This window comes from Arabidopsis thaliana, chromosome 5 (genome assembly GCF_000001735.4).
Source record: "Arabidopsis thaliana chromosome 5, partial sequence".
NCBI classification, from domain to species: Eukaryota; Viridiplantae; Streptophyta; class Magnoliopsida; order Brassicales; family Brassicaceae; genus Arabidopsis; species Arabidopsis thaliana.
In genome coordinates this window covers 15,993,685-16,019,094 of record NC_003076.8, presented here as the reverse complement: position 1 = coordinate 16,019,094, position 25,410 = coordinate 15,993,685, and the positions used below count along the sequence as shown (strand labels likewise).

The 25,410-nt window shown below is 34.1% G+C and overlaps 5 protein-coding genes and 1 pseudogene across 8 annotated transcripts; 2 read left to right on the top strand and 4 right to left on the bottom strand.

Annotated features, from left to right (window-relative positions):
- The first annotated feature begins 6,535 nt into the window (after window positions 1-6,535).
- AT5G40000 (P-loop containing nucleoside triphosphate hydrolases superfamily protein) lies at window positions 6,536-8,226 on the top strand. The gene has a single exon (NM_123363.2). It carries the CDS (start codon window positions 6,611-6,613, stop codon window positions 8,021-8,023), a length of 1,413 nt encoding a protein of 470 aa, NP_198816.1. The 5' UTR covers window positions 6,536-6,610; the 3' UTR covers window positions 8,024-8,226.
- A 1,217-nt stretch (window positions 8,227-9,443) lies between these two features.
- AT5G39995 lies at window positions 9,444-11,260 on the bottom strand (annotated as a pseudogene). The gene is made up of 4 exons: window positions 11,101-11,260; window positions 10,235-10,382; window positions 9,907-10,158; window positions 9,444-9,839 (listed from the first exon to the last, which is right to left on the bottom strand).
- Window positions 11,261-12,271: 1,011 nt separating this feature from the next.
- Window positions 12,272-14,842, bottom strand: AT5G39990 (Core-2/I-branching beta-1,6-N-acetylglucosaminyltransferase family protein). Its single transcript, NM_123362.5, has 4 exons — window positions 13,965-14,842; window positions 13,804-13,879; window positions 13,591-13,706; window positions 12,272-13,181 (listed from the first exon to the last, which is right to left on the bottom strand). Exons 1-4 carry the CDS (start codon window positions 14,599-14,601, stop codon window positions 12,667-12,669), a joined length of 1,344 nt encoding a protein of 447 aa, NP_198815.1. The 5' UTR covers window positions 14,602-14,842; the 3' UTR covers window positions 12,272-12,666.
- A 1,180-nt stretch (window positions 14,843-16,022) lies between these two features.
- Window positions 16,023-18,383, top strand: AT5G39980 (Tetratricopeptide repeat (TPR)-like superfamily protein; the record flags this gene model as incomplete). Its single annotated transcript, NM_123361.2, has 1 exon — window positions 16,023-18,383. The coding sequence occupies one exon, from the start codon at window positions 16,023-16,025 to the stop codon at window positions 18,057-18,059; it is 2,037 nt and encodes a 678-aa protein (NP_198814.1). The 3' UTR covers window positions 18,060-18,383.
- AT5G39970 (catalytics) lies at window positions 18,282-21,125 on the bottom strand (the record flags this gene model as incomplete). 3 transcript variants are annotated; one of them, NM_123360.5, is made up of 7 exons in its annotated part: window positions 20,847-21,125; window positions 20,598-20,752; window positions 19,713-20,478; window positions 19,423-19,638; window positions 19,170-19,348; window positions 18,843-19,090; window positions 18,282-18,758 (listed from the first exon to the last, which is right to left on the bottom strand). In NM_123360.5, the coding sequence occupies exons 1-7, from the start codon at window positions 20,938-20,940 to the stop codon at window positions 18,344-18,346; spliced, it is 2,073 nt and encodes a 690-aa protein (NP_198813.3). In that variant the 5' UTR covers window positions 20,941-21,125. The 3 variants fall into 3 exon arrangements, with proteins under 3 accessions (NP_198813.3, NP_001331092.1, NP_001331091.1); NM_001344313.1 differs by having other exon boundaries at window positions 18,344-18,758; window positions 20,598-21,082; NM_001344312.1 differs by lacking the exon at window positions 18,282-18,758 and having other exon boundaries at window positions 18,779-19,090.
- Window positions 21,126-22,036: 911 nt separating this feature from the next.
- AT5G39960 (GTP-binding protein) lies at window positions 22,037-25,142 on the bottom strand. Its single transcript, NM_123359.4, has 9 exons — window positions 24,759-25,142; window positions 24,414-24,678; window positions 24,106-24,330; window positions 23,767-24,014; window positions 23,466-23,692; window positions 23,210-23,335; window positions 22,908-23,093; window positions 22,676-22,813; window positions 22,037-22,583 (listed from the first exon to the last, which is right to left on the bottom strand). The coding sequence occupies exons 1-9, from the start codon at window positions 24,898-24,900 to the stop codon at window positions 22,275-22,277; spliced, it is 1,866 nt and encodes a 621-aa protein (NP_198812.3). The 5' UTR covers window positions 24,901-25,142; the 3' UTR covers window positions 22,037-22,274.
- Between the last annotated feature and the right edge of the window lie 268 nt (window positions 25,143-25,410).

Here is a 25,410-nt window from a genome sequence, read left to right as displayed (position 1 = left end):
ATATGCAGTTTCTATTTTGTTTTCCGCTAAAATTATAGTGTCCTAACAATTTTATTGGGTCAGGGTAACGCAATTTTATAGTGCTCAGTTTTAAAGTTCAGGTCTTCGGTATGGTTTCTATTCACTTGCCAAGCTAATTGAATTTTGAGTTGGTCCATAAATAAATCACTTGACTAATCCTTTTTATTTATTTAAAGATATGCAACAACATATTCCAGAAAAAGAGCTACAGGTAAAACGGAATTGTTGTAACTAGATAAATTATGTCAAACACAGATGATTCTTCATTTTGTTTGAATACTTTTTGCTGGTACACCACTTATAATATCTTTGCGAGTTGCGACAACTCTGTTATAGCTCTAGGCTACTTTGTTCTGGTTACGAGCTATATGACTCTGTTTTTGCCTTTGTTCTGTTTCCTTAAGGGGACATATTCCTTACAATTTTTGGATATTACAAATTTCACATTTTATCAAAAGAAAAAAATAAACCTCTTAGACAAGTTTACCAATTGATGATGTAAGAAACTTTAATGTGATAGTTTGTGTATACTAATGTTATCTACATTTGTTTACTATGAATTATGATTTTGTATCTAACATAAACGAATATAATCGCTTAACATGTTCAGTTATCAATTTGCACCTTTTTGGTAAATATTTTCTTTTAATTTAAATCAAATGTTGATAAAAAACATTTTCAGTACTGAATTTAAAAGTCTAGAATATTGACTAAAGGATTACTGAATCATTTGAGACTAAATCATAGGATGTAAGAAACCCTTCCAAGCTTTAACAAACAAAAAGAAGAAGAAGGTTTATACAATTTGCAATGATAGAAATAATAAATGATTTATACAATTTGCAATGATAGAAATAATAAATGAATTAGGCTCTACGTATTTAATATGTTAAATATTCTTTTAAGTAAATATATATAAGTATTTTCTCAACTCAGTTCAATAATATGTAAATAAATAAGTATTTTTAAAAAATGTGTAAATATACAACCAAGGAAACTTCCGAGATGATTCATTTTGTTACCATTTGAGAGTGATGTTATCAACTTATCGTAACAAAATGGAATAAGAGAAGTCGTTCCTCTATAAAACCCCATAATCTCTCCTCTGTTCTTCTTCACCATTATCTCTCTCTTTTTCGCCATTAAGTCTCCCTGTTCTTCGCTTTTGTCTCTCTGTAACCAAACTATCGAGACATCATCTGTGCATGAAGAAGATATTGACGGTGCAGAACCTTCTCCTTCAACTGGTCAATGTAAGTCATTCTATAAACACAATAAATCTTAGCAGCTGTAGTTTTTATCACTTAAACAGTTAAACCTAGCTAAAACAGTAAACAAAATTATGATCAACACACATAATTAGTTAACCATATGATTAATTTAAGAATTATATATATTAAAGTTGGTCAACTCACTCCATATAAATAACACATCATCACACAACAAAGTGACATATGTCATTTGATGTTTTTTAAATTAATAAAACTAATAAAATTAAATAAGCAAATTAAATATATCATCAATTCTACTTTTAATTGATTTTTCCAAAATAAAAAAATAAAATAAAGTTATGTAAACAAATTAAGTACTACTTTCACTATACTCTTTTTATTTTATTAATTTTTTACTATCAATAATCATGACTAATTTTTTTATTGTGTTGTAGTTGTTTGCTACCTAACCTCTTATTAGTTTAGTAATTTAATTTTGATTCTTTGATAACATTGACATTCATGTTTTTTCAAATAATAAACCTTCAAAATATTAGACCTACCAAATAATGTAATACACGATCATTTCTCTTATATTGATATATGCAATGACAGAAGATCTAAAAGTATTGACTTTAATGATACTTTAATTTTTGCATTCTTTTAATTCTTTTCATATGAATACTCTTGAAATCTTGTTCAGTTTATATCAATTCTATATATTTAATCATGAGCCTATAACATAGTTGTTGGAGTATTATATCTGGAGAATAAATAGTTTATTTATAATCAAGTTGAACAATTTTCAAATCATCCAAGACACGATCATTTCTCTAATATTGATATATGCAATGACAAGAGATCTAAAAGTGTTGACTTCAATGAAATTCACTTTTTGCTATCTTTTTATTTTTTTGTACGAATACTCTTCAGATCTTTTTCAGTTGATGTCAATCGAAACTTTAATCATGAGCCTATCACAATGTTGTTGAAGTACATAAAACAAGGAATTGATTTATTTATAATCGAGTTAGAAAAATTTTAAACCACAAAAATAACATAGTTACACAGAATTGTATCAAAATATCATTATTGTTGTTATATGTATTCATGAAGTGAAAAAATATTAAAATCTTATAAATAATCAGCTTTATACAAAAAAATATATAAATTAATATTTCAAATCATAAATGAATCTAACCATAAAATTGTAACTACATATTATGGATCTAATTTTATTAAAAATACTAGAATAAACAAATAGTAAATATAAATTAGCATAAAGAACGATCAATGTATTTTTTTTTTAACAATTTTCAAAACAAACCCACACTCGCGTGGGTACTCATCTAGTCTCTATAAAAGTTGAAGGTTTCAAAGTTTCCTTAAAAAAACCATACCCCATTAACCTGGATTTTGTAACATTCTATTCTTAATTGTGGTTCCTTAATTTTGTAACACATAGATATTAACCATATGGATAATTTTAGAATCTCTATATGAAGATTTCAAAGTCAGTTCCTTTGAAAATTGATGAAATTGTTTTGCCCAAAATAAAAATCTTCCGTTGCTTAATTTTGTAATGCTCTGTTCTTTTGGATTTTTTTTTTAATAAAAATTTCTTATCGTTGCTCATAAAAATGCTCTGTTATTCTAGATTTTATATTCTCTTTACTCTCGCCCTTGGTGTTTCTTATTGTAGCGAACCAAAGTCCAAAGGAAACTCCTATATAGACGTGTCCTTTACCACCTCGCCCTACAAATGGGACGCATCCATCGTCATCGTCTTTACCACCTATCAAGACACAAGTACCAAGAATTCACCAAACAGGAGGCGTAGTAATCTAAACTCTGATCAAGCATCATCCTCTTTTGGTCATGCTACTCACTTTCTTAACATCGCTCTGAGGCACTATTACGAGAGAAGCTTCCCGCACTTAGTACTCGAGCCTCACCGGATGAATTCCCTCAGTTGGGTGGTGCTGGGGTATTGCCTCACGGCTGGGCTGGAGTTTAACAGCATTTACGCTTAGGTGGAAGATCCCAGAGACTTAACCGCACGGTTCTCACTTATTTCCATGCTAACTATGAACGCCCTCTGTGTACTCATCGGAGCCAACACATTATTAGCTCGTACGAATCCAAGACTTGTCTTTGCATTGGATAGATATGGGGTAGTTGTAGTGTTGGCAACTTCTGTCCTAGCTGCTAATCCGGCATTACCGTTACCTTTAGCTGTAGCTAATTTATTAGCTATAATATTATTATATGCTGTTCAACAATTTATGTATTACTTAAATTAAAAAAAAATGTAAACCGACTTTAATTATATATATTATAGAAAGATTTTATACATTTTGGGAAGATTTCCTTTGCTAATTTGTTCACATGGGAATGTTTTGATCATATGCATGAGTTATGTCTTATAAAAAATATTGAGGGAAAAGTTTTGTGTAGAGTAATGACTTTCAAGAAATTCGATCTTGTTTAATTTCATTCAGATTTTTTTATCATACAGCTATTTGAATGTTTAGGAAATAATTTCAAATTACAGATCAAATAATCTTTCAATATATGTACCAATTTAGAAAAATAAATACCTACTATTATAACCATAAAACAAAAAAATGTGTACATATATTTAATATTTTTATCAACCAGTGTAGCTATTTTTTTTGGGTGATTTGCAAAACTATCCTTTTTTACTACCCTTTTACAATAATACCCTTTTGTGTTGTCCATTTTTAAATATACCCCTTCTCTTAAACTGAATGACCAAATTATCTTCATCTAATAAAAACATGTAATTGGAAACTGAAAATTTTCCGCCAAATTCTTTGCGCCAAAATTTATTTATCCCGCCAAAAAAATATTTTCCGTCAAACTTTTTTCCCGCCAAAAAAAAAAGTTCCCGCCAAACAAAATCCTTATAATTTTTTTTTGGCGGGAAATAGATTTACAAGGGATTTTAAAAGGATTTTAAAAGATTTACAATGGATTTTAACAGGGTTTTAAAAGATGTACATAAGATTGTAAAAGGGTTTTAAAATATTTATAAGAGATTTTAAAGGACTTTAAAAGATATAGAAAGCTTTTTAAAAGATTTTTAAAGGGTTTAAAAGTGTTTTAAAAGATTTACGAGGATTTTAAAAAGGTTTTAAAATATTTACAAGGAAATTTAAAAGAGTTTTCAAAGATTTACAAGGGATTTTAAAAGGTTTTAAAAAAATTTACAAGAGTTTTTAAAGGGTTTTAAAGTGTCTTCTTGTAAATTCTTGTAAATCTTTTAAAAACTCAAGTACATCTTTTAAAATACTTTTAAACCTTTTACAAATCTCTTATAAATTATTTTAAACCCTTTTAAAATCCCTTGTAAATCTTTTAAAACACTTTTAAACCCTTTAAAAATCTCTTGTAAATATTTTAAAACTCTTGTAAATCTTTTAAAACACTTTTCAACCCTTTAATAATCTTTAAAAAACCTTTGTAAATCTTTTAAAGCCCTTTAAAATCCCTTGTAAATATTTTAAAACCCTTTTAAAATCTCTTGTAAATCTTTTAAAACCCTTTTAAAATAACTTGTAAATATTTTTAAACCATTTTAAAACAATTTTAAACCCTTTAAAAATCTTTAAAAGACCTTTGTAAATTTTTTAAAACCCTTTAGAATCCCTTGTAAATTTTTTAAAACCCTTTTAAAATCCCTTGTAAATCTTTTAAAACCCTTTTAAAATCCATTGTAAATCTTTTAAAACTATTTAAAAATCTCTTGCAAATATTTTAAAACCCTTTTAAAATCCCTTGTAAATCTTTTAAAACCCTTTTAAAATCCATTGTAAATCTTTTAAAACTATTTAAAAATCTCTTGCAAATATTTTAAAACCCTTTTAAAATCCCTTGTAAATCTTTTAAAACCCTTATAATTTTGGCGGGAAAATTTTGGCAGGAAATTTATTTTAGAATATTTTAGGCGAAAAAATTAATATTTCATTTTGTTAACCTAAAACAATTTCCAAATAGAGGTAAAATGGTCATTAAAATTTTAAAGATGGTAGAAATGAAAGTGGCTAAAAAAAGGTAGAGTTGAAAAGGGTATTAGAGAGAATTTTTCATAATTAATACATAATAACTACCGATAATAACTACGTTATTGTGATAATAATGAAAATAATTAGCAATGAAAAATAACAAATTTTGTTTTATGTATGAAGAAAAACAAAGACAGAAAAAAGAGATGAATGAGTAGATGAAAGAGAAGAGAGATAAAAAAAATCTTAAGAAATAAAGAAAAAATAGAGATGAGGATAATATTGTAACTTTATGTGTTTTTGTATTGTGTAAATAGTGACAAAAAGTCTTACTTAATTATTGAGTCTTCTGTGTATAGATTCTGCTATTACCCTTAAATTATTTCTTTTTTATTTTCCTTTAATAACTAAGCCAATGGTTTATGACATATGTGGAAAAACGCTTCTCACATGAATTATTTATCTCTCTCTTCATTGATTTTTTTTTAATTAATAAATGTTGGTGTGAAACCCTTCTCCATCCCACCGATGGAGATGTTCAAGAGCTTATAAAATCCATAAATTTCTTCTAAATATAAGGGAAATCTCATATATCTGGAATCTAAAACAAAAAGTAAAGTGAGAGGGAGATATCCAAACAAAAGTTGTATTTTGCTTCTCAAACTATGTCAATGCATGTTTTGATTCATTCTATATAATATCATATTATTTAAACAGAAGATGTTGTGGATATGTGTTACAAGCTATAAAAATATATAAATATGTATTCATTTGATAAATTTCACAATTCGATATACAAATATTAACTTGTTAAACAATAATATAAATGTATTTAGTAGAATTCTCTTTCTCTTTTATTTATCTTTTTAAAATAAAACGACATAAATAATAACAAAATCAGATAATGTGTTGTTTGTATATATGTGTGTACCCGAGTTAACATTTGATCAAATATGTTAAATTATAATTTGAGTCAATTTTGGTCTAGTGTTGTGTTCGCTACACGAAAGGTTTTAAGACTGGTCTTTTAGTTTATCATTTTCTCCATTATCTACTTCCGTAGACTTTGATCCTAAAATAATCCTATTCGTGGAAAGTTAAAACGCGTTGGGTCTTTACACTGTTTAATATTGGCACCAACGTCGAAAGAGGCAAAAAGTTTAACTACGCAAGACTTTTATCATATATTTTACAAGACTTTGTAAGGGTTAGTCGCTTCTCACCGACTTGATCACTTGTTTATAAATAAGCTCAGTGCTAAACCCAAAACAGAAAAAAAGAAAAAGCATACTACACCAAACAGAGAAAGAAGAAAAAGAAAGTAAGAAAATTTGTGTTTTGTATGTAAAAATGATGATGATGGGCGATTCATTTGGAAGTATAGGCTCAAGCATGGCAAGTTTGTTCTTTCTTTGGGCAACAATACAACAAATCTTCCCTGACCACTTGAAGATCACAATCAAAGAGTTTCTTTTGTCTTCATTCCAACAACTCTGTTTTGCTCAAAGAGTTTCCGATCATTTCACCAACCTCTTCTCTCCTTATGTCGAGATCCACTTTCCGGAAAGCGATGAGTACAGTTTCAACCAAGCTTTCTCGGCCATTGATACCTACCTTGACTCAAAAGCAACCGACAAGACCAAACATCTTAGAGGAAGCCAAGTGAAAGAAAGCAAAGGTTTGGTATTGAAACGAAACGAGGCTAAAGTCAGAGACGAGTACAAAGGAGCTAATGTCTGGTGGGAGAGAGTGGTTGATAATGATGGAAACCGATATTATAAGCTCACTTTTCACAACCGCGCAAGGACCCTTATAACCAATTCATATATAAAATATGTGGTTGAAGAAGGGAAATCTATTATAGTCAAGAACAAGCAAACAAGGCTTTTCACGAATAACTTAAGTACGCAATGGGTTTTTGGCCAAAATATGTGGAGATCTATTGAATTTGAGCACCCCGCGAGTTTTCAGACACTAGCTATGGATCCAAAGAAGAAAGAAGAGATCGTGAATGACCTCATCGCCTTTAGTAATGGTAAGGAGTATTACAAGAAGATAGGGAAAGCTTGGAAGAGAGGTTATTTGTTGTACGGACCACCAGGAACCGGTAAGTCGACCATGATCTCAGCTATGGCTAATCTTCTAAACTATAACATCTATGATCTCGAACTTACGGCGGTAAAGAACAACTCGGAGTTGAAAAAACTGCTTACAGCAACATCCAGCAAGTCTATTATTGTGATTGAAGACATAGATTGCTCAGCAGATTTCACAAGTAACAGAATCAAGAAAGAGAGCAACTCAAGGGAAAGATATGGAAAAGAAGATAAAGACGAAAACTCGGTTACACTCTCAGGTCTTCTCAACTTCATTGATGGTATTTGGTCAGCTTGTGGACAAGAAAGGATTGTTGTATTCACAACAAACCACTTGGAGAAGCTTGACCCAGCTTTGATTAGGAGAGGAAGAATGGATATGCACATTGAGTTGTCTTACTGCACTTACGAAGCGTTCAAGATTCTTGCCAAGAATTACCTTGATCTTGATGGTGATGATGCTCATCCCTTGTTTAGCGAAATCAAGGCTCTGTTGGAGGAAACAAAGATTTCTCCAGCTGATGTCGCGGAAAATCTTATGGCCAGAAACCAACAAATCGACGTTGATAAATCCTTGAACCTTCTAATCAGCGCTCTAGAGGAAGAGAACCAATATCAGAGGAGCCAACAAGAGAAGAAGAAAAGCAAGTTCAAAATATTTGGTTGATGATTATTATTTAGCTTAATTTATTTGGTGAACTTAAAGTCTTAAACCCATATGCAAATGTTATTTCCCTTCTCTAATAATAAAAGAACATAGAAACGAAAAAGTAAGAAATGCAACGGCAAAGTTTTCACATAGGGACACAAAAATCTCGAAATTCCAGTCTGATAATTCTGTGTAGAGAAACAAGAAAAAATATACTTCCCACAGGCCACAGCTATATAGATTAGCAGTGATGAAGGATACTATAAGATCCTAAATCACATCTAATACAATTTATGAATTTCGGTTGCTAGATTCCAATCTCGGTGATGTTTTGCAATGTCATTAACTAAAATCTCAATAATAAATGTATATATAATTTACTGCTATTTTTCCCCTTATTTCTTTGAATAATGAATACTACAATCTACTCTAGGATTCTAAGAGGAAAGCTTGGCTTCGCCTAGAACTATGTTTGCTACCCAATTAAGTGATAGGAACGGTTATCGTTGAATTAATGCATGGTGGTGACGCGTTTAAGTTTCTTCTTGTTCTACAAAGCATTTTCCAATTTGGAAACCGTAAACGGCGAATCAAGGCTCTTTCTTAGGGTGCAAGGCTTCTCTGCTCTGCCTCTTCAGAGTCACCAAATGTGTTTTCGGGTATAACTAGGAAAAACTGGAAATTCTACATTTAGTCATTAAGGAGTATTAATTAGATTAAACTTCATGCATGTAGATGTACTGATGTATTGATTTAAATGTGTTTTCGGGTATAACTAGGAAAAACTGGAAATTCCACATTTAGTCATTAAGGAGTATTAATTAGATTTTTGATACTTCATGCATGTAAATGTACTGATGTATTGATTTAAACCTACTCTTTTTTTTTATTTTTTTGACATGCATGCATGTAGTGATTTTTTTTTTCTTTTGGTGAAAGATGAAATTTTATACTATTTTAGAGTTTTTGACAAAATTACAAATATAGACGCATATCAAAGCAAACTACAAAAGGTCAAAAACAACATTACAACTCTAGTTACAACGGATCGTGACTAAGCCATCTAGGCCAAGTTGCAAGGAGTAACATCGATTACGAGCCCGCTTTCAAGGCCAAGTCCTGACCGTTTTCATTTGAAAAATTTGGTCAGGACTTTCAATTTATTATACAAGATCTCTGTTAAGGATCTATGTATCTATCTTATCACTACTCTTGGAATAAATTAGAACTAAGAAAAATAATCTGATGGTATAATAGAGATTATGAATATCTGAACTTTACGAACTTTCGAGATTATGAATATCTCTATTATAGCATTAGATTATTTTTCTTAGTTCTTAAAATTTCAGTTTTATAGTGAAGCTCAGTGATTTACAATGGACATATATTTTTAATCTTCTAAACCTGGAAATTCGAAAAATAATTAAAGAAGCACAAATTGAGTTTTATTGCTTGTAAAAATACAACATTGTTATGTTGATATTTTACAGATTCCACATTATATGTAATAAGGTTACAATCAAGAAGTTCTATAGTAGTTTCTTCTTTTTCTTTTCAGAATCTCCTAACCCGAGAAAGTCTATATACTTTGCGGGTATATTGGCCTTTGCATCTTCGGGTTTGGATGGTAATGATGGTGATGATGATGATGATGATGGTTGAGAGTTGGAGACAGGCGGTGTGGACATTGCCAAGAAACCTTTAGGGATGTTATAGAAGCGACGTTGATGAGCTAAGTAATTCATTGTTTCGTTGCGATACTTAGCTTCGAGGTGAGTGGTTTCCTCTTGTGGCATCTTTGTACTTTTATCACGTACAAACCCTAACACAGAATCTATGAGGTCGTTAGTTCAAAGAGACCCAAAAAAAAAAGAAAAAAAAACATTGAATGTTTCTCTCGCCTTCTATTTTGTCATTTGCAGTTAGTTCATGAGTAGAAGTTTATGGCCTCTCCAATTTTGTTTTCATGACCAATCGCCATAGTCTCTGCATTTGTCTGTCTGTTCTTCCAGGGAAAAGCCTAGCAATCTTAGACCATTTGCAACCCCATTCGTTGTAAGCTTTGATTAGCAATTTTTCTTCCTCGTCACTAAAAACATCATTCCTAATCCTTGGATCCAAATGGTTATACCACCTTGATCTACAAGACTTACCTTCAACACACAAAAACGAAGAAAAAGATTAATCTTTGGAAAAAAAAGTAAAAAAAAACGAAAGCACATTTCTAACCTGATCTGCCTTGCATTTGCTTTCCAATGTGCGGCCATTTTTGAGGACCATACACAGCCACAAGCTCTTTTAGTTTCAAATCCTCTGAAAGTGTCCAACGTTTCCACCTCAATGAATTGATTTCTTCTTGAACCTCATTTGACGGTGTCTACAGAATGTGAAGTATCAAAATCTCAAATCCATACAAATATATGTGTTGGTGTGTGATATTAGGTTGATGGCTAATTTATTCTAAAAATGGAATTCCTAGGAGAATGAATTTCTTTTAAAAGCACACATATCTTTTTAGGTTTTAGCAAGTCAAAGCAATTGATGTCATCCATAATGCTTGAAAAAAAATACTAGGGATCTGATATCCAATCCAAGATTTATCTGCTCCAAAAAAATAAGTTCTATGCATTCTTTGATGCGGATCAGAGTATGTTAATTTAAAAACCTGTTTAAGTGGATCCATCCAAATCTAATTTTGTATATCAAAGAATACCTCAAAGTATCTATAAAATAAACTTTATTTTGAAAATTAGAATAACTATGATAATTATGTTCGAAAAGATTTATGAAAAATTATTTTGAGAAAACTTATTTAAAATTATATATTTTAGGTTTATATTGATTTTTAAGCTATTTTCCATGGATGCATACAAAAGCATTTTATATGGACAGTTGTTTTTTGGATATGGATCAAGGTATCCTAGAATATTTTGATTCCATTTCATTATATAGCAAAAGAAATCATATTAACAAAATTATTAAAATATATTAAAAACAATCACAAATCTATAGTATAATTAGATAAAAGCACCATAAAACAAAACAAATGAATGTATGCATAATTTACCTATATAATTAGATTAGGGTTTTAATACCTTATAAACTACCAATGCAGACTCCATAGTGTTGACACTCGAATCCCGGTTTGATTAAGTTAAGTAGAAAATGCGGCGCCGCAAATCTTGTACAACAATAGATGAAAAACGACTAGTATTTATAGTTTCATTTAATCTTCTACCATACAGTAATAGTGATTAATTCTTTAAAAGTATTTGACTGTATTGTTAGGTAATTATTTTAACTCTCTACCATAATATGTTAGTGACAAAGTTTCAATATTATGTTGACTCAATGTTTGGGAAGTTATTGAAGAAGAGTTGTTGAAAAACATATTTGTTTGACTGTGGTTTCAATTTAAGTTAACATAGTTAATTCAAAGTTGATTTCAAATTTAGGATACAATTATACAATTTATTATAGAATTTGACAATTAAAAATAATGAATTTGATAGGATTTAGATCATGAAAAAGGTATATTGAAAACTAAACTTATATTTCTATATTGGGAGTATATTTTGTACATATAAAAATTTCATATAGAATAGAATAAAATTATTTTCATATTTGTGAATTTATTTTAGATACAGAACTTTTGTGTTAAGAATAAGTCTATTGTCATTCTACCCAAAAAAAAAAAGTCTATCGTCATTTGCATCCTTAACTTTTTTCTAAAATTAATAAACCAAATATATGTTAAACTGGTAAATGTTCTACATAAATAGCATCATTAGAATTTAGTATTTACAAAGTACAAACAAAACCTAGCACTACGGGGTCTTGAATTTGTATGAATTTGCTTCTTTTGTCTTAAGGTGTAATCTAATCTGGTTATACTTCAATCCATATTTGTCTGAATCCTAGCACTATGAGGTTAAACTTCAAAATCTATCTTTAAAATGACTTGCTTGCATGAAGATAAACAGATAGAAAGTTTTGAAAGGTATGGTTTTCCAATATGAAAACTTTTTCCTTCAAAACTTTCTTCTTTTATTAAACATTGTGGTCGTATTGTTAGTGCTGATCATCAAAACGTTGAGACGAAGTTTCTAGATGAACAAAAGAATTCCTCAAAAATCTTAACATGTGTATATCTAAGGAGACAAGTCAGTGGAGTGGGAAAGAAAACCAATAAAGATATCAAACCGGTGTATTCAATATCCGGTTTTGATCTTGAAATTGTAAAACTGATGGGAACAACTAACAAGTACAAATAGTTGGTTGATGATTTTTACTGTTTGACGCAATTTTGTTCTATGAGCTTAAAATGCTTCTTATGTTTCTTTTTACTAGTGCATGAATGCAATGTTTGGGTTTAACTTAACTACAAAATAAGAAGTTGAAAGGAAGAAACTAACTTTAAAACAGCAGAGTACAAAATCTCAAAATTCCAATCTGAGAACTACAACAAGACCTTAAGGCATGTTGTGTGGAGCAACAAGACAAATACTTCCCACATCATATAGCCTAATTGTTCTGTATTTCTTCACTTATATTCTTGACTAAAAGAGGGATTTCTATCAGATCCTAAATCACATCTAACCCCAATAATCAAGGCTGCTACATTCCATCTCTATGTGATGTCGTTCTCTAGATATATCAGATCACTTACACTGTTTTGATCGGAAATTCTCAGTGGATAATAACGAAGTTACCAGATTCTCGAGCCGTCTAGCGCCTGGACCAGGCCTGATAACATCAGTATCACCAATAACAGCACAAGGGTCACTCCCATTCTCATGGCTTCCAATGCACCAACCGCCAGGTGTTATCATCCCAGGACCTCTGTTAAGGAGCTCATCATCGATCTTGTCAAGGACAGGATCTTCTCTTCTGAACTTTCTAGCAAACGGGGCATTGCTATTTACCATTTTGGTCATGTCTGTAAGAGTGAGATGGTGTGGATGCTGCTTAGGCGGATTGTCCCACGATATGAAGTGCAGGTCGCTATTTACCGTTGTGTTTCTGAATTCCTCAGCGTTGCAGAGAACAGTGTGAAAATATCCTTCTGGAGAAGAGAGAAAATTCGAGTAATACATTAAGACCGTACGAGGTAGATTATCCCAACCCCATATACAATAGTCGACGAATGGCCGAGATAACGCCATCCAAGCAGAGCCTGTTCCCAAGAATCACATGTTAGTTAAAGAGAATCTGAAATTGTAACGATGTGAGAATCATAGACTCTGAAGAAAAGTCTTCCCAACAATCAAAGGCAAAACTTAAAACCAACTTCTTAGTATAATATTGCAGATCTTATCAAATGTTCTAATCTAAGCATAATGATTCCACGTTGTTCAACCAATGAGAAATGGAGCAAATCTGAGAAGCACCGACCGAACTAAACAGCTACATAGAGACAACCAATCAAAACAAGTCTGTGAATTGCTCAGAGATTATAAAGATTTTCCTAGCAATCTAAGTATGATGAGTCAGTGTTTCATCCAACTAAACATGAATCAAATCATAGCAATTTCAGAGATGATTATAGTGTAACAAACCGAGTAGGCTTTAGAGGGATCAAGCACCTGTGAAAAGCTTGAATGCTGTTGGGATGCTCCGTCTTTGCGTAACCCAAAAAACATCAGATTTCTTGTTCAAATACAGTCCAGGATCTATAATCACCGGTTTTGCTCTTTGTGATCTAAAAGAAACCAGATCAAAACAACAACAAAATCAGAGTTCCTTCTACTATACGAAACAAAAGACACAGAAAACAAAAACTCTAAAACTCTTCTTACGCTTTCCATCCAATGTTACTAGTATGATCAATGAAGTTCAAATCCCGCGGCAAATGCGAAAAGATATGCAACAAATCTGACACACAAAAAGGTCAAATCTTTAGTGAACAATCATAACTAAAAGTTTCAATTTTTCTCAAACAATTCCTCAGAAACCTCACCATCTTGAGTCACTAAAGGATAGTCAGAAGAGCTAAGATTGATAAACCAATCCCAATCAGCTCCTTCTCTAAGCAAAATCGCAGCGGCGTGAAGTGTATTGGCAACCATAGTAGGTCCACGATACGTGACAAGATTAGCTTTCTCAATCATATGAACATTCATAAACCTTCGAAACAAAGACGAGTTTTTGATATATCCATGAAGCTCCTCTCTCTCCTCACGCGAAGATTCTCTATCTAAATGAACAACATACCGATTATTCGGATGGTAAAGAGCCAAAAGAGTTCGCCGGAGAGATTTCCCGTCGCCGGCGGATCCAGAAATCAAGTAAGCAAAACGCGGTGGCGACGGGAGTGATGAGATTTGTTGAGGTTTGATTTTGGATTCAACGAAAGCTGATGAACCAGATCCGGTTAACAAAACGGGTCGGGTAAAAGGGAGAAATCGGACTCCTCCGGTTGGTGAAGTTAGGGTTGTTGTGAGGAAGAGTAAGAACAAAGCGAAGATTGAACCAATCAATAGAGGGAAAAATATCCATTTCCTCTCTGAAGAAACAATGTTGCTATGATGATGGTGATGATGATGGTGATTCTGATGATGTCTCACATTTGAGTAATAGCTTCTCAATTTCTTCATCGAATCCTTATAAAAAAAAATGGTCAATTCAAAGTTTGACACATTTTTTCGTTACAAAAGAAGAAAACCCATTTTTAAAAACTGAAACTTTTGGAGGAAATTGAGATTTTTGCAGATTAGGGTTTTGGTTTTTTTTGATCAATGAGATTGAAGAAATAACGTTAGTAAGAGAATAGAGAGATTGAAGAAGGAGGAACTGAAGAAGAAGGAAATAACGAAAAGAGAAAGATTACTACTGGTCAAGAGCATTAAAACCAGATCAGATCTTAGTAGGTAGGAAATAAAATGAAATCTGGAATCTATGTGATGGGCCACTATAAAGCCCATAAACTTGGAACACATAATAAGTCAACCAAGGACTTTATTCGTTAGACACAAATAGAGAAGTAACCAGTGATAACTAATTTAGACTTTCGAGGGTGTGTGTCCATTTCAGACAATGATGGATATCCGGTTGTATACATGTTAGGAAAGTACATTCTGTTACTTTTACAATTATTATCTGAATTTTTATTAGAGTAAATGTTGGTTTTAGATCTTTGCTTTTAAAGGAGGTACATAACCATTTTTATCTCATAATCTTCATCGAGATTTACCCAAACGTTTTAGTTTATATACCTTAAGTGTGTTGTGTTTTCAGATTAACAAAAGAATGTCGTTGTGAATTGGAAAAAATAATCAAATTCTAGGATTTTGATGTAGGATCAACAACAATTAAAATTTCCGCCATCATTTGATACATCTTCTCAATAGACTCTTCTTCCATTTCGATTTCAAAAGACATAGCTAACAAAATACATAAAGCAGTGAATCTAAATGAGTCTTGTCATTGTTCTTAACTTCTGATTTGATCTTTTCCACGAATTTATCAATAGTAGATTTTCATTTTAGCGTGAAATTTGGTCCGTAAATAAGAACTGATAATTGATACCAGATATTTAAGATTTATAAATTTGTTTTATTGTGTATAACCCGGAGAAGGTTGTCGGATAAATCGGTATTAGATACTTATTTAAAAGCTATAACTTACAGGTTCGAGTCTACATATCTTTTAAAGACATATCATCATATATGTGTTCGCTTAACTTAGCACTGTAACAATGTTGGCTAACACTAATTAATTTGACTCTTGTTTTTGCACAAATTTTAGATATGAAATTTAAATATTTTTTTGGTTTGGGTTATAGTTTACTCTACAAATATATTTAGGTACGAAAACACATTTTACGAATTGTACGTAACTACGGATATGAAAATACCTTATCTCCATTGGTTAAGCTTTACTTTGCTTTTGAGAGATAGAGATGAGCTTAAATTTTGCTGACTCTCAACTCTGATATATTACTTATAAATAGACTGTCGATGAGGCTGGAAACTAAAATTTAACGTACTTTTGTTTTTAAAAAAATCCTTTGTGTAAGATGTACATAGAAATTGCTTCATCTTCTTCACTTTCTCTTCCATTATTACCCTTAACCAGACCTCATATCTACACTTCGATACCCTTCTCCACCATTCCTGAAGCTAGACAACGCAATCTCATCTTCACAGTCTCTGCTTCTTCTTCTTCAGAATCCACACAAAACAAAAAGGTATGGAGAAAACAACCGGAGAAGAACACTACGTCGTCGTTTCAGGCCTTAAGGAAACATCGGAGGTATCAAAGATCTGCTTTTCTCGACCACAACGTCGATATGGACGAGCTTTTAGCTTCAATTCACCAGACCCAGAACGAAAAAGAGCTTTTTTCTTTGCTTTCAACTTACAAAGACAGACAATTATCTATACGGTTCATGGTCTCTCTTCTTTCTCGAGAAAATGATTGGCAGAGATCATTGGCATTGCTCGATTGGGTTCATGAGGAAGCCAAATACACACCTTCTGTGTTCGCCTACAATGTTGTTCTTCGAAATGTGTTGAGAGCTAAGCAGTTTGATATTGCACACGGACTGTTCGACGAAATGCGTCAGAGAGCTCTTGCCCCTGATAGGTATACTTATTCAACGCTAATTACCTCGTTTGGTAAAGAGGGTATGTTTGATTCTGCTTTGTCTTGGCTTCAAAAGATGGAACAAGACCGTGTTTCTGGTGACCTTGTTTTGTATAGCAACCTCATTGAGCTTTCTAGGAGGCTGTGTGATTACTCTAAGGCTATCTCGATTTTCTCGAGGTTGAAGAGGTCTGGTATTACGCCTGATCTTGTTGCGTATAATTCGATGATCAATGTTTATGGAAAGGCCAAATTGTTTAGAGAGGCGCGGTTGCTTATAAAGGAGATGAATGAAGCTGGTGTCTTACCAAATACAGTTAGTTACTCTACTCTTTTGAGTGTTTATGTAGAGAATCACAAGTTTTTAGAAGCTTTATCGGTTTTCGCAGAGATGAAAGAGGTGAATTGTGCGTTGGATCTCACGACTTGTAATATAATGATTGATGTTTATGGTCAGCTTGACATGGTTAAAGAAGCTGATAGGTTGTTTTGGAGTTTGAGGAAAATGGATATTGAACCTAATGTTGTTAGCTACAATACTATCCTTCGTGTTTACGGTGAGGCTGAGCTTTTCGGTGAAGCGATTCATCTTTTCAGGTTGATGCAGAGGAAAGACATTGAACAGAACGTTGTTACTTACAATACGATGATTAAGATCTATGGGAAAACTATGGAGCACGAAAAGGCCACGAATCTTGTTCAAGAGATGCAGAGCCGAGGAATTGAACCTAATGCCATTACCTACTCAACTATTATATCAATATGGGGAAAAGCTGGGAAATTGGACCGAGCTGCGACACTGTTTCAGAAGCTGAGGAGCTCTGGTGTGGAAATCGATCAAGTTCTGTATCAAACCATGATTGTGGCTTATGAAAGAGTTGGTCTAATGGGTCATGCTAAACGTCTGCTTCACGAGTTAAAGCTCCCGGATAATATTCCTCGGGAAACCGCTATCACCATTCTGGCTAAAGCTGGGAGAACGGAAGAGGCGACATGGGTTTTTCGTCAAGCCTTTGAATCCGGGGAGGTAAAAGACATATCAGTATTTGGCTGTATGATCAATCTTTACTCAAGAAACCAAAGATACGTAAATGTCATCGAAGTGTTTGAGAAAATGAGAACCGCTGGTTACTTTCCGGATTCGAATGTGATAGCTATGGTGTTGAACGCGTACGGGAAACAAAGAGAGTTTGAAAAAGCAGACACGGTTTACAGAGAAATGCAAGAGGAAGGATGTGTTTTCCCTGATGAAGTTCATTTCCAAATGCTGAGTTTATACTCATCGAAGAAAGATTTTGAGATGGTTGAGTCGTTGTTTCAGAGATTAGAATCTGATCCTAATGTCAATAGCAAGGAGTTGCATTTGGTTGTGGCGGCTTTGTATGAGAGAGCAGATAAACTAAACGATGCTTCAAGAGTCATGAATCGGATGAGAGAACGAGGAATCTTAAAGCCATTTCCTGGTTGAATAATGTCATATAATTCTTCTTGTGCTTTCTCGAGTAAACAATCCGGATGAATCTGTTCCATGCAACAGTGTTGAGGTTGATCTATTCGAAATCAGCTCCCAAGATTCTATGTACATTCATTGTTGTTTCCAATAATCGTTCTTCTCGCCCGTGACGCAGCCAATGTTACTCTCGTTATGCCGCCTCCTTTGTTGTTAAGATGTATGACACTTCACATCCTTTGTCTCAATAGAATTACGTTAAATATGTGCTTCTGTTTCTGTACGAACATGTTCTTTTTTCTCTATATAACTACCAAAAGAACACACCAAGCTAAGTAATTTACAACAAGAGTACCAATGTTGTGTAGTTTTTTAGAAAATGACGAAGACGGTGGAGAACGATCAGGCTGTTTTGAAGGAGGTGAGGACGTTGTGTTTTCAAGAGAGCAATGGAAGTTACAGCGGCTCGGGCCAACGATTCTGTAAACACCAGTGCTTGCAAGTAAGTATATGTCTTTATTGTCGTCTTCTCCAAAGGAGAATACAAAGCCAATTGGTGGAGACGAAGAAGAGGAAGGTTCTGTTTCAGATGAGCAAGGGATTGGCGAATCCGAAGCGCATTGTAACGGAATATGAGAGCTCGTGAAGTTTCCACTACCAACTGGAGTTTCAGCTCCACCAAAAATCATTCCAGCGTACAAGTCTGCAAAGAGATACCTAAAACACAAACAGAGGAATTATTCTTGATGGACAATACTGGTATGGTAAATAAAGAGAAGAAGAGGAAAGAGCCGAACATACGTTCCATAAAGGCATGGATCAGTGGAGGAACGGTAAAAGTATCCGCCAGTTATTGATGCTGATGATCCTTCTTGTTGGTTTATGTCTGAATGGTTGTACCACATTACCGGGAAGATCGGATTTTCAATCTTTGTTGTTGAGTTGCTGATATTAGAAGAACTCGAGGGATGAAATGGCAAAGTTCCCTCGTAGTAATGCCAACCATAGTTTCCTCCCTTAGTAATCATATCAACTTCTTCATATTGGTCCTGCATGCAAACTCAATATATAAGGAAATGTTCATTGAGAGTCATAGATCAAAAATGTTGGTTTCAGGTTTGGTTATACCTCTCCAACATCTGCGCAAAGGAAATAAGACGGCCTCTCTGAATCAAAACTGCATCGCCATGGATTTCTTACTCCCATGGCCCATATTTCAGGCAGCAGATTCTTATCTTGAGAAAACGGATTGTCCTTTGGTATAGAATAGTTTCCCCATAGCTGAAACTCATTCATCGCTTTTGCATCTGAAAGAAGAACCAAAATCAAATCTCATGTTCATTGTAAAGTATGCTTCAGCTGTATAGAAAAAACATATTACCAAGAACATTATTAACATCAAGTCTCATGATCTTCCCAAGCAATGATTTCTTGTTCTGTGCAAAGTTGTATGGGTCTCCTTTACTTCCTCCATCTCCCATCATGAAATACAAGTACCCATCTTTAGGTCCGAACAAGATCTGTCCACCGTGATGCGATGAAAAAGGAAGACCCATTGTAAAGATTCTTCTTACCTCCACCGGTCTAACATACGTCCCTGAAACATATCAATAACGTCTCAGCAACATCCAAAAAGAAAAATACATACAAAGGTGAGATTGTTTAAAATACCATTGGTAAAGAATTCTGATATGACACTATGGTATTGACATGGAGTTGCTCCATTATCAGAATCTAGCTTTGCAGGGTCACAGTCAATATCTGAGTTGCACGCGCATTTTCCAGAACATTCGGGCCACTTAACTCTATCGCAGTTGAAAGAAGCAAAGAATCTTCCGTTTTTCAAGAAGTCAGGATGGAAAGCTATTCCTAGGAGACCAAGCTCAGCATCAAAGTGCACTTCTTCAGTAAGATCAAGAAACGGGTTAGTTTCATCTATTTTCAAAAGTTCTCCTGATCCTTGAGCTGGAACTGTCACCAAGTATATCTTCCCGGGTTGATCAGACAGAAAGACACGATTAGAACCATCAGGATGAGGTACCATGTTAAGATAAGACCCATTTCCAATCTTCTCGATGCATATGCCTGAAGGAGATGATGGACCAGTAACTTTTGAAACGTTAAATGAAACTTCCTGACCATTGAAGCACACAGAGGATTCATCTGAAGCTCCACCAAAAATCTTGCAGAAGTCATTACTTGATTTCCATATTTCAGATATTGTGGAAGTGATGTTGCCTCCATCTCCAGCTTGAGATGCAAACGGAGTGTTGGTTACAGAGAGACTCTGGCATTCATTCCAAAATGTGGCACAGAAATCAATGTCGGCTAGCGATTGTGTTGATTTACTAGAAGAAACTGTGGAGTTGCAGAGCACAGGAACTTGTCTAGATTCTGACTCAACGCGGAAAAGCTCTGCTGCGAAAGGATCACACTTCTGCAACCACAGAAGGGAATCATCAACTGATTGCTAGAAAGGTTCTAAAATATCACGAACAAAACCACAGCATCCAAGTAATCTAATCACATTATGTTTTTGATATGTTTTTGCCTTACCGAGCAAAGTAATGATTTGAGAAGTGGAGAACATCTGCCAGATACATTGAATGCTTTAAACTGTCTCTGCAACTTCAAGTCTTCCAGGGAGTTACAGCATACACTTCCATTGAATTGACAAAAACCTAGCGGTTGCTTCAGATTAAACGGTGCAGCTGACCAAACAATTCCAAAAATCAGAAAAGAAACAACACAAACACACAGAGTCATCTATCTAAACCTTAAGAGAAAAGAAAAAGAGCCACCTACTCAAATCATTACATAAAGGATGTGACAAGGATTTTTTGGCAAGAAACAACAGAAGAAAAGAAAGAAACATGGCTATAGAACAGAGAGAACCCATTCTTCTTTCAACAACAAAGAATCAGTTGTTTTGAGTCTAGCATCTACCGATGAAAACAATCTGGAAAAAAAAAAGATAGCTCATAGAGATTTCTGTTTACAGATTCCACAGGAATGGAACTCTTACCAAGAAATCAAAGGGAAGACCAAAGCCCCAGACAAGAACTGATTAGAACTTTTAAATAAATGGAGACTTTTTAAGCAGACAACTAGCAGAATCTTTTAATAAATCTAATATGCAAATTGGTTTAAAGCCAATAAAATAATACAGAATGAATTATTGGCGTCAAAGAAATCAGCTGACCTTGATTTCAAACTTGTGTCTTTCTCCATACTTTAAAAACAAGAAAGAACAGAACATCATCCTCAATTCAATTATTTGATCCCAACAACAAGGGATGATGTCACCGCACTGAAAATAAAAAACATAACCAAGTAAACAAAACGTCATAGAGATAAACAATCTTCAAGCTCTGTGCAAAAAAAATGCTAAGCAATCTTGGACAAGTCCGATAGTGTAATTAATTGCCTTTGCTTTCTCCATCATGAGCTTCCTATACATTAAAGTCATGTCAGAAGATGATTATGAATTTTTATTGTTGACACAATTGCTCGAAATTAATTAATGAAAGATTCTTTGTTAAATGTTTCCTTTTTTGATATTGTCAAATTATATTATTTCCTTTTCGGGACTGTCTTCAGAGATCCCAATAAATAATAGTAAAGGTCGCGTCACATTAGCAACCTTGAAATTATAAATCAAAACACATACACAACCAAAAAAAAAAAAAAAGGAGAGCAGAAGAAGTTAGATCTTTGTAATCAGTATGAGCAACGACCAGGAGAAAGATAACAAAGATGAGAACTGGACATTGTTTTACGATATCGCAACGAAAGTCATAGCCATGATTGGAGCCATTGTAACCTTACCGAGTCTAGTCTCGTGGATGAGTTTGGACTCACAACGTAAGATGTTGAAGATTTCGTGGATGGATGCTCGTATTCCTATCAAAGCTTACGAAGACTATTTCAATGATCTACGTGATAAAAAGTGAATCTATATACATATTTCTTAGTTAAAATTTTGTTTTTCTATGACCAAATATTTTGCATACGATGACATATTTTTCGTGTACTATACAATATTATAGATTCTTTATATTACTGCTATTAATTGTACCTAATGGACACTAATGAAGTTTAAGGTTAAACTCCATCCAACTATTTTAGATTTTCGAATGTGTATAGGTGAAAAAGATGTATTTAAGTATGATCATACAAAACGGGACACAAACTAGTTAATGTAGGGAAAATTTCTTCACTTGTAATGGGTTCTTAGGCCGAGAGAGTCCGTTTGTCTGAGGTGGTTCTTTGCACTACTCGACTCGAGCTGTTTCCGCTTCCACCACCACCTGTACCGGAGGGTGGTGCACGAGGAATAACCCGCTGTATGATTCGAATAGGAGTCCCGCCTAAATCAAAATCTTCCTTCAATGATCTAGTCAGAAACCTTATGTCGCTTTCCAATAACTGCGTTTTACCGCTCACAAACGCTACAAAAGTCGGCGGTCGAGCTTTCACTTGAGTAAAGAACTTGATCTTTGGCTGTGAAGCCGTGTCTTTCCATGAATGCCGGCTCATAACCTACGCCAACACACACAAAAAACGATTAAGCAAATAATGATGTCATATGTTTTGTTGTATATACTATAGTCTGTAACATTTAAAGTACAAACCTTACGCAACCAGCGATTGAGGCGGCCTGTGGAAAGTCTTGAACACCATCTCTTGTATGTATCAGTGACTTCTTTCATTACTTCCATACGTCCTCTTCCCTCTAATGCAGAGATAAACACAACTGGTATTCCAGTTATCTGCAAGCAAATATTATGTTTCCATCACCGGGAAATACGAAGAATGGCAAAAGAAGAAATGAGAATTAATAAAAGATGCAATTTTTATTATTACCTGAGGAATAACTGTCTGAATTTCAATGGGAACAGCTTCTTTGATCTTCTTGTACATCTCAGAGTTCTCTCTACCTCTTAGACGATCCATTTTGTTAACGATAACGACTAGACCACGTCCTTCTTCTACAGCACGTCTAGCGATAACTACTTCTGAATGTGTCATACTACATTTAGCTTTTATGATCTGGATATTGCAAATACAAAACATAGCGTGAGCATCTCTTGATTTTCTTTCTTCTGTTTTCACAGTTCTGCAGGAAAAAAAAAACATGAATCACGAGAGTATGTGTGTATACAAACCTCTTCAGCATCGAGAACTAACGCGATAACATGTGCCCGCATAAGACTCTTTCTTGATTGCATGATACTCAAAGATGCTGGTCCTTTGTCTCGCTCTGTTCTCTCCAACCACCCAGCAGTATCAACCTTAACAGATATCCGGTATAAACATCAAACAAAGTGAATAATATTGAACGCTGGTTCCACTTCTCTGTCTAACATCAAGAGAATAATAGTTGGAGTCAGAGTATAAGAAAAATAAGAATTCTAATCTTACCAGATAAACGGTCCTACCCTGAAACTCAAACTGAACTCTCACAGCATCTCTTGTGAGGCCAGCTTCTGGACCCACTAATACACGCTCTTCTTCCAACAATGCATTGAGCAAGGTTGACTTCCCAACATTAGGCTTACCTACGATAGCTAACTGCAATGGCAACTTGGACTCGTCGATTTCATCAGAGAGATTCTCATCGGTCAGAACATCATCTTGACTGCCTATATCTATTATAAGACTGCGAGGTTCAGTGAAGAAGAAATTTAAGGGAGGTATGATTATCTTGATACGGGTATATTACCGTTTAACATTTCGACCGTGTAATCCTCTAGTAGAGGGCGCAGAACTTCATAAAGTGTGGTCATACCAAGTCCAGTCTCGGCTGAAATAGCTATAGGCTCGCCAAAACCTAGTGCAAGGGCCTCTGAAGCAACTTCATCAAGAGAGCCGATTGATTCAGATTTATTCATAACCACAATGGGCTTAATCTGTGGAGCATGCTTCCTCAACCATTTCCCAACCTCTAAATCTAGTGGATGCAACCCAGCCCTATCAAAAACATGAACAAGACAACAATCTATAAGGAAAAAAGAACACTCGCATCATATTAGTTTGCTGCAACTCGGGATTAAAATCTCACCTCACGTCGATAATAAGAACCGCAAACTGAGTCCTTGCAAGCACATTAGCCGTCATTGCTGTAGTTCTACCAAGAATAGTACCCGAAGAAACCTCAGTCTCTATACCAGCAGAGTCCAACACATTGAACCTCAAATCACCTAACTTTGCAATCCCTTCTCTTATATCCCTTGTCACATGATCATCAGGAGTGTTGTAAACAAGAGCCTCCCTCCTCCGGATCAATCTAAACAACAACATAACTGACTAAATCCACAATAATATCAAACCTTATGACACATATCTTAAACGTACACAGAAGAAACTAACCGATTATACAAAGCAGACTTCCCAACATTTGGCCTGCCCATAAGCATCACCGTAGGTAGTAAATTGGCATCTATTTTGGTGAAATCAATTGGTTTCTTGTAAAAAATCTTTGGCTTCTTATCCACAAGTTTCTCACCATTGTCAACATTTGATTCATCAGAAACCGTGGCAAACCCATTTGTGGATCGAACTAGATTCAAGTCTGAGATCAAATTACTACAAAACCTATTCTGATGACTTCTATGTCTAACAGTTGAATTGAATCCTGAAGGAGAAAGAAGTAAAACGTAAGGAACAAATTTGGATTCATATAAGCAGACATTGAAAGAAATGAGATTTATATACCTAAAGATGAAAAATTGGAGCAATTGGAAGCAATAATCTGATCTTGGGAATGCAATAGCTTAGAATAAAGACATCTATAGTAAAAAACAAGACTGAATTGATTCTTCCGAGCTGAGATTGCTCGAACCAGTGACTGAGACATTGCAGACGACAAATTCAACTTTATGGGTATACGAAGCTTTGCATTTGTGAATCAGTTATGAAATTGGAAATGAGAATCGAGAGAAAAGATTGAAGCTTTGAAGCAGAAGGATGAAGCTAAAACCCTAAACCTTTTGGTTCACCGGTGATGAGAATCGAGAGAACTCTGCCGTTGTTTGGTCATGCCGATTTGTCGACGTGAGTGATGTGAGATTTACATATGATATGACGTCGTTTTCCTATTTGGGTTCTAAAACCCCACTGGGCTTTATAGTGGGTTGCTTTTAAATCCATGTAATAAGTAAGTTCGATTTATTTACCGTTTGAATTCGGTCAGAATTCGATCCGGACTTTGTAACGTTTAATATGACTGAGCAATACTAATTAAGCTGACTGACGGAACAATACCAATTAACCCAATTTATGATAGTTATGTTCAATTTTTTTTTTTTGTTTATCGTTTTAAACATTATTATTGTAGGTAAACTACTTCATAATAGGATTAGATCAA